The sequence below is a fragment of the Priapulus caudatus genome, unplaced genomic scaffold (genome assembly GCF_000485595.1).
Source record: "Priapulus caudatus unplaced genomic scaffold, Priapulus_caudatus-5.0.1 Scaffold78, whole genome shotgun sequence".
In the NCBI taxonomy this organism is placed as follows: Eukaryota; Metazoa; Priapulida; class Priapulimorpha; order Priapulimorphida; family Priapulidae; genus Priapulus; species Priapulus caudatus.
In genome coordinates this window covers 591,702-600,524 of record NW_014577139.1, presented here as the reverse complement: position 1 = coordinate 600,524, position 8,823 = coordinate 591,702, and the positions used below count along the sequence as shown (strand labels likewise).

Genomic DNA, 8,823 nt, shown 5'->3' with positions numbered 1-8,823 from the left:
AAAAGACCAGGATCTTTAATGTTACGTGTAAAGTGTTACATAGACGTTGATTGATTGTCGTAAATTGTAAGTAAATGATTAGGCTACAGTAGAACATAATGCTTTAAATACACTAAATTTAATATAACAGAAATCATGGACTTTACTTTGTAAATCATGGAGTCTTACTTTAGCCAACATGGGAAGCAACTGCTAAAATGTTTACAGATCTGTACTACATCAGTAACAGTCACTTTCCATTAATATCACAACTAGAACATTACAGGCCATAAATGCTTCCAACTTGTCCATTGTAGCAGCCACCTATTAATATGTGAGAATCCTTCGGGTTATACTCGAGACACACGAGCGGTGACATAGGCTTTAGACTCAGCTCTGGTCTGTTGGATTCTCTTTAAAAGCAATAGCACTTGTAGAAAGGAATCAACCATGTGCCGACTTTGCAGCACACATATTTCAAGGTATAGGTATTTGTAAAATATAAAATTTCTATTGTAAAAAAATGAATAATCACATAATAAAGAAGGTTTTCATCTTCTTGCACGATATAATATGGCTCATAGGGTCTATGTCCCCAGGGTACTGCCCGGAACGTACCCTGGGTACGGTCCGGTATACCGGAACGTACCCTGGTAACTATCTGATATGGTTAGGGTTATGGTTAGGGTTAGGGTTAGGGTTAGGGAGTAGGCGTAGTCGCAATTAGATAGTACCAGGGTACGTTCGGTAAACTACTATTTCCTACTTTTTACTATTCCACAAAGTTCTAAACACAATTTTGACCCCCTTAAGTCCTTAACATTATAAACAAGTCGCCGCAGAGGGACACGCGCTCAACTGACGTGTACTGTAGCCAGGTATTCTTTCTGATAAACTCACTGGCAACCGAAATCAAGTGCGCCCTCCTGCCACCACGTTCGCGCTTAGACATATATCTAGGATACTACTTATACAGATCTAAAATCTATGATGCATTGATATAGGCTTTGCTATCCTACTGTTAGTACAGTAATAAAGATACAGCTGTGTAACTTTAATGACTTCGCTATATTAACATGTTATTATGGATATGCGTCGAGCGCGAGCGTAATGGTGGTGGTGGGGGAGGGTGAGGAGAAGGGAGGGTGAGGAGAGGCGGGGAGGAAGCTCTAATAGCAAGCGCAGTTCAGTCCTTTGTTAACAGTCAACAAATCCATGTTTAACCTCCTCTTGAGGGTCAAAAAGGTTATCCGACACTTACTCTTCGCATGTCAGCGGAAAGTACATTTCTGGTCCTTTCAATAAAGCCATAAAAATGGTAGGTCACCGCTGAAACAAAAAGGTTTTTCAATCGCTCCGTCAGACCATGTCTCAGAAAATGTCTAAAATCTGCCCTGTGCCCCATTGACCTGTGACCTCCAATTTCGCACAGTGATGGCTTTTCCTACCATGATGCTATACACCGACTATCACGAGCCTAGTGAGCCGTTTAGATTTGTGCCGCAATTCTGCATTTCGCTCCCTATACTTTAAGTTAAGGAGGAATGTTCCCCTTCTTTTACACCTCTTGAACCTTTAGACCTTTGACACCCAGCTTCGACATTCCAACTCGTTTTCGGATTCCCCCCCCCGTCCCAAATATCGTAACCGTACGTCGAGCCGGTTAAGATTTGTGCCAACTGTTCAGACGGATGACGCACGAGCACGGACGGACAATCATGCGATTCTACAAGCTGCATCTGACTACGTCAGCTGAGCTAAAAATAAGAAACTTACCTATATCCCAAATATAGGACTCTAGACATATTTCACTGTTTAATTTCCCAAATTCAAGATTTGAGTATGCACAGCAAGTTTCCTTGAACCATCAGGAACCAGGAAAGATGTGTGGCTGACCTCTTATGTTCATTTGGGTCTCTGTAATGTCAAAAACATTCGTGTATATATACATGCATATTTGGTATGGAAAAATTCAACTAATGACAAATTATGGTAACAAGAGCCGCAGAGCGTCTGGGCTCATCTGGGATCTGTTGTACGGTTATGAACGTACAATTTCAGTCGTGCGTAGTTGAACATTTGTTAGGCGCAGATATGCAGATACGCAGTTGCGTACACATCATTGTTAGGACACGCTCACTATCTCCCCCCCATGCGATTTTGGTTTATTTTATTAATGATACTTGCCTTTCACTTCGAATTTGTGTATAGATTCACAGCTATCTATTTTATCTATCTATAAAGATTTCAACATATGAGCATGGATCTCAAGTATAATTTAGAGGGGGGGGGGTCCTTCTCTCTACCTCCCTCCTCCTCCCTCCTCCTGCCTCCACTTCACTCCCTTGCCTCTCACTTCCACCCCTTACCTCCCATCTCCCTCCCCTGCCTTCGACCTCCCTCCCCCTGCCTCCATCCTCCATCCCTTGCACACCATCTCGCACGACTAATTGTACCCCGTTTCCGCTCGCATACACACCGTATCACCGTTTTCTGTCCCGTCTCAATTTACTACTCTCTCTCTCTCTTTATCTTAGACTTTCTCTCTCTCTCTCTTAATTATATAAAAAAAATTAAAACCCAGCGATGATGCCTTTTACTGCCCCTCAATAATACTTTTTCCTATGGCCCCTGAGTGTAACAGTCATAGAAATCATAATATATTAGTGTCTCTAATATTTCTATGGTAACAGCTTATGTTCGCCACAACTGTAAATGATACGCACGGCATAGCTACATGATATATGTTAAGATTCAAGATGAAAAGTAAATGATTATATATTATATGCGTACAGTTATTATTTATTCGTTTAACAAAGTTACATGAGAATAAAATCTAATTTATAACTAGGGCTATAGTTTGCGCCGCGAGATGGCGCGTGCAAGTGTAATCATAATCAAAGTGGCATTCGTTCTGAAAGTCCTACAGTAGGTACAGGCTAAAATCCAAGTAAGTATATTCAGGCAGTTGCTCAGCTGTGAGTTAACAGAGTGCATTGCAGTTGGCCAGGCACAATTATGATTAGAAGCGTGCCAGCCATGGGCTGCCTGTGTTTTTTGCCTCATGCGAGCATTCACTGATTCATCATTTCACCCTTCAGGCCGGCGGGGCAGTGGTGCTATAGACAGACTGCTTTAGAAATGCATATGATTAAGGAGCGTAAACCTTGTTCACACCAACATTTGCCTTTGCAATTAAACTGTGCAACTGTAGCCTAACATTGACACAGGTATGGGCTCTAATAATAAGCAAAAGCAGTTCAGTCCTTTGTTAACAGTCAACAATAATGTTTAAACCCTCCTCTTGAGGGTCAAAAAGCGTTATCCGACACTTACTCTTCGCATGTCAGTGGAAAGCATATTTCATGGTCCTTTCAATAAAGCCATAAAAATGCTAGGTCACCGCTGAAACAAAAAGTTTTCGCAATCGCTCAACTCACCATGTCTCAGAAAATGTATAAAATCTGGCCCTGTGCTCATTGACCTTTGACCTGTGACCTCCAATTCTCGAGCAGTGATGGCTTTTCCTACCATGATGCTATACACGCATATCACGAGCCTAGGTCGAGCCGTTTTAGATTTGTGCCGCAATTCTGCATTTCCTCCCTATACCTTAAGTTAAGGAGTGAATGTTCCCCCTTCTTTTACACCTCTTGACTTTGACCTTTGACCCCAGCTTCGACATCCCAACTCGTTTTCGGAATACCCCCACGTCCCGAATATTGTGACCGTATGTCGAGCGGTTAAGATTTGTGCCCAACTGTTGACGGACGCTCGGACGGACGGACGGACGGACGGACGATCAAGCGATTCTACAAGCTGCATCTGACTATGTCAGATGAGCTAAAAACATAGCATGATATGAAAATATGTGCTCACATTTCACAAGCTTTTAACAATATAAAATTGCTCATTGTTAGCTTCAAGTTAAAGCATTAACATACAAAAGAATTACCTAAAGATGTTGATCGTTTTTGCATAAGGTACCTCTGCCACATCTCCAGAATCAATAGTTTCAAAGTACTCTTCATAAATGTCAATGGCATTGTTCTGCTTAATGCAATGCTCCATTACCTGAAAAAACGAACAAGGGCCGCCTGTTATCGGATGCCTAAACAATGACACTTCTGTGAAATATGAGAGAACAATCGCAGTAATAGTGAAAGGTGACTGAGTGTAAAATTATCACTTTATATAATTTTAATGATAAAGAGTTACAGTAAACCTATAGTAGAGACTGCACGTACATTTCCATGAAAATGGAAAATGGACGGAAATCACGGAATCACCCCCTCTGAAACAGAATTACCAGTAAAAATAAAAATACCGGAACCAAAAATAACCTCCCAAAACACAAAAATAACCTTTAAAACAGCTCAAATCACTCCCAACACACACAAAATGATTATGAAAACTTATCTTACATTCATCACTTTAACTCTCCAAAAGAAATTACAGATCCAAAAAAAATTACAAACACAAAAAAACAGGCATCCATCAGTGTTTTCTCTTAATTTTAATTATTTCTGAATTAAAATGTAGAAATTTGCTGAAACGGAATTGAAGTGGAATTTAGTAATCTCCGAAATGGAATTTGGCAAATTTTGAAGCGGAAGTGTGCAGTCTCTACTATAGATAAAACCAGGGGTGGATAATGACAAATGATGATTTGTCATCATCTACCCCTGATAAAACCTTAGGACTTTTGGGGGCTTCCACAAATTTCTATGTTCACTTCGATTTTAAGCAATTCAATACTATGCCAACTCGAGCAAGAAATAACACAATCTACAATAGATTTAATAATATTATCTGATTTGGATAATATTTGCCAGTTAGGTAGTATATCTATGGTAACCAGTTATTGATATTATTCTATCTAACATGGTCAAAGTAAATTCGTAGACCATGCTGTGTGTTTTTTAATTATTTCAGCAGATATATTTGGTTATTTTAAGATAGCAAATGTGACCCATGCTGGGATTTTCCATAAAAATATATTTTTAGTCAGAATTTCGTTTTTTAACGTAAATATGTTATTTATAATATCTCAAATATAATTGATCAAAAAAGCACAGGTCAGAATCATCTTTAGATGTCATGAAAGTGTCAATGACACTGTAGCTCACCACAAAAAAGGACACAAATGAGTGAGTAAGAACAAGCCAGTTTTAATTGAGCAACCATCGACGTACATTATAGAAACGATTGCCATCTGTATATCGCAATAATAATTTATAAACCAAAATGAATCACAATTTGTGACCGTAGATGGCGCTATACCCGCTTTGTAGCGATGGCGTTTGAAATAAATAGGTTATGCTGCGTTCCGACATGTTTTGTAAATCTTTACTTTAATATAGACGTTTTATCGGCAGGGTGGAGAGGAAATGCCAATTTTGCATTAAAATATTGTCAACGAAAATCTTGTAAAACGAACCAGATGAGTGTGACACCACAGACTGTTTGTGTCTATATAATATGCTATATAATTGCCAAACCCTACCTAATTTGCATAATTTTTTTTTAAATATCAAAACCCCTAGCCCTTATTCATTCACATACCAAAAATGAGCAACATCTTTGAACGACTGACTAATGGCAATTCCATTTTTGCCAAAAATTTGCTGTGCCGTGCTTCAAAATAGGACGTTAAATATGGAGGCAATAGCAGTAACAACTATACCAATTTCAAACATGTGGCAAACGTTCCTGAGTTATCGTTGACGCGAAGCGAAATGTTGACGTGGACGGACGACGAACGTACGACGAGACGACCATGGCAATAGCTCAGCTTGACCAATGTCAAGGTGATCTAAAAACTGACTTGTCATCTCAGTCGGTTCTGCCTGTACTGTGCTTTAGTGCGGCAGCGAGGTTTGGGACTTCATTCCGGATTCTTTTTTTACTTTATTTTAAACTCAATTTTCTCGTAATTAAGTTTATCGGTTCACGAGAATTCAGGAAATCATATCTTCGTTTCTATTTGTGTAGAAGTTACTTTATGGCTTGTTTGAAAGCTGAGAGTCTAAGGAATCAGTTTATGGAATAATCTCAACATCCAGAAATTGACCCCTGAGCCTAAAAATCCCAGCACGGGTCACAAATGGTAACTTACACTGCCCAAGTTGAGTATTGAACTTGTGTAGTTATCATCTTTTTCCACTTTTTTTCTGAAGCGAATTGTTTGTTCAACCTCTAGAGGATTAATATCTTTTGGCCAGCCTCCCTCAAGGTGGTTGACACCATGAACATCTGTCTCAAACCGTTCTGTGTTAACCTAAAGAGAGTCCAGATGTTACAATACATGTGTACAGTACATTAATTAAATATTTTTAAAGAAAGTTAGGAAGAAAAAGAAAAGGCAGTGCATATGTGCAGTAGCCTAGTTATGTTACCTTACGTTACGTTAAATTACGTTAAGTTGTTATATCATGTCACATTATATCATGTCCTGTCCTGTCCTGTCCTGTCCTGTCCTGTTCTGTGCTGTTCTGTTTTGTTCTGTTGTTCTAGTACTTGTGTTGTCACACTCAGTACACTCTACTGGATATGGCAATAAGATAGTAGGTTCGTTTAGGGAGTAGACCCAAATAACAAACGAACAGTTGCATAATAAACAAGTGCCGCATAGCGACAGCGCTCATCTAACGTCTACTGCGGTGACTCTGTGGTTGTTGGGATTCTAGTAAACCCTGTTAGCTCCCAATGTGTTCACATACACGCCGAAACAGTGGAATGGCACAGGATGGTATCAGGAACCTTCTCAAAAGATGTTCGTTGGGATCGTTATGAAAGTTGCACGAGATGGCCGTACGTTTAAGTGTCTTCAGATTAAAGATGGAAGCTCCCATCATACGTGTAGCAACAACTATCTTGCAAGACAGAATAGTAAGCACTCATCCAATTTACCTACGCAAGCCTAGCAGCGCGCAATAGAGAGCTGCCACTGGTAGCCAATTAAGGCAAAAACTCCACAGCATACCACAACACATGCACTGGCAGTAGCCACTGGATGTGGATACGCTAATGTACATACTGACACTACAGAATGCCATATAAATTAACGATTTAAGGACATAAACCTTCTTTAACCAAATTTAGCTTTTTAAATTTACTGTGACATTGTAGCCTCATACATCCAGGATATAGATTCTACTAGCAAACCCAGGCAGTCAAATTCTTTCTAACACAGTAACAGTTAACAAATCCATGTTTAACCTCCTCTTTGAGGGTCAAAAGGTTATCCGACACTTACTCTTCACATGTCACAGAGGGACATTTCATGGTCCTTTCAATAAACCATAAAAATGATACGTCAACCGCTGAAACAAAAAAGTTTTTCAATCGTCTCGTCAGACAGCATGTCCTCAGAAAATGTCTAAAATCTGCCCTGTGCCCATTGACCTTTGACCTGTGACCTCCAATTTCGGCCACATGTATGGTTTTCCTACATGATGCTATAACAGCCGACTATCACGAGCCTAGGTGAGCCGTTTAGATTTGTGCGCAATTCTGCATTTCCTCCCTATACCTTAAGTTAAGAGTGAATGTTCCCCCTTATTTTACACCTCTTGACCTTTGACTTTTGACCCCAGCTTCACATCCCAACTCGTTTTCGGATTACCCCCCACGTCCCGAATATCGTGACCGTACGTCGAGCCGTTTAGATTTGTGCCCAACTGTTGACGGACGGACGGACGCTCGCACGGACGCGACGCGCGCTCGCACGGACGGACGGACGATCATGCGATTCTACAAGCTGCATCTGACTATGTCAGACTAGCTAATAATAACAATTTAGTTGCTGCACATGTATCTCCTAAACTGGAATCGAGTGCATGTTTGAGTGTGCATGTAACTTGAAAGTGTCAATGATCAACTGCTTCCATCACATCCACAATTAGGTTTTCAGATCAAAATTATCATAGGAAAAGACTTGATTGACATATATGCTTTTAGGTCATTATATACTGTCTTGAAATTACCTCATGCTCATGACATGTCCCGACCACAACTGTATCCCCCTGTCCATTGGATTCTTCTCCACATACTCTGCATTAAGTTCTCTCGTCCGGTAGAAATTCAACAATAGCCTGGGCAGCTTGGTCAGAAAAGTTACACTGCGCCGCCAAACTCACTCCGCTTCTTTGGATAAACGTACACTATCTCCATCCTTCAATTCATGTAATAATTCGCCTGCTAAAAGAAAACCTCCATGAAAATATAATATATATATGTCATTTACGGTAAATTCGCCAAGACAAATCATTATAACAAGCGCAGCCACACAGAATCTTGTGGTTATACATAGGCAATATACAGATGACAAAGCTAATAATACCTATGAGTGTAACAAACGGAATAAACTGGGAAAAATAGTGCTATTTCACGACAAACATATATCTAGCTTTGCCTGCGATCTAGAATAACTTTTATGGTATTAGCAATAAAGCAGAATCTTAGCTCTCTAAAACAAGACCAACACGCTGTCAATCACGATATCGCGGCAGCTGAGATATTGGCCTAAACCTCCCCTCCCACATGCCTCACGGCCGCCTCGCATCCCGCGTTATTCAGCCACCCTACCCCACACTAAGCATGCTTCGTGAAAAGTTGAGTTTTTCCGGTCAAACTTTATGAATAAGCCCCGCTTTTCGCGTTATCATAGGTGACTTTCGGGGCACGCCTATGCCCTATCTCCCATTATCTCTTTCCTAGCACGGCTAATGCCGCGTCATGATGGAGCCGGCAATGTTTTTCTAAATTAAGCTCTTCAAAACGCAGCTCATTACATATTGTAGTAAATACCAATTGGGCATCAGGACAATCAATTATCAGCGC

General features: G+C 40.3%; 1 protein-coding gene across 1 annotated transcript in view; it reads right to left on the bottom strand.

Moving 5' to 3' along the window:
* LOC106821581 (dynein intermediate chain 3, ciliary-like) overlaps positions 1–8,154 on the bottom strand; it is a 14,871-nt gene extending 6,717 nt beyond the window's left edge. The window contains 9 exon segments of the mRNA XM_014826451.1: positions 1,756–1,827; positions 1,830–1,853; positions 1,856–1,896; positions 3,935–4,053; positions 6,098–6,259; positions 7,005–7,023; positions 7,968–8,047; positions 8,049–8,108; positions 8,110–8,154. Of these exon segments, the coding sequence (XP_014681937.1) occupies positions 1,756–1,827; positions 1,830–1,853; positions 1,856–1,896; positions 3,935–4,053; positions 6,098–6,259; positions 7,005–7,023; positions 7,968–8,047; positions 8,049–8,108; positions 8,110–8,154 (622 nt within the window).
* Between the last annotated feature and the right edge of the window lie 669 nt (positions 8,155–8,823).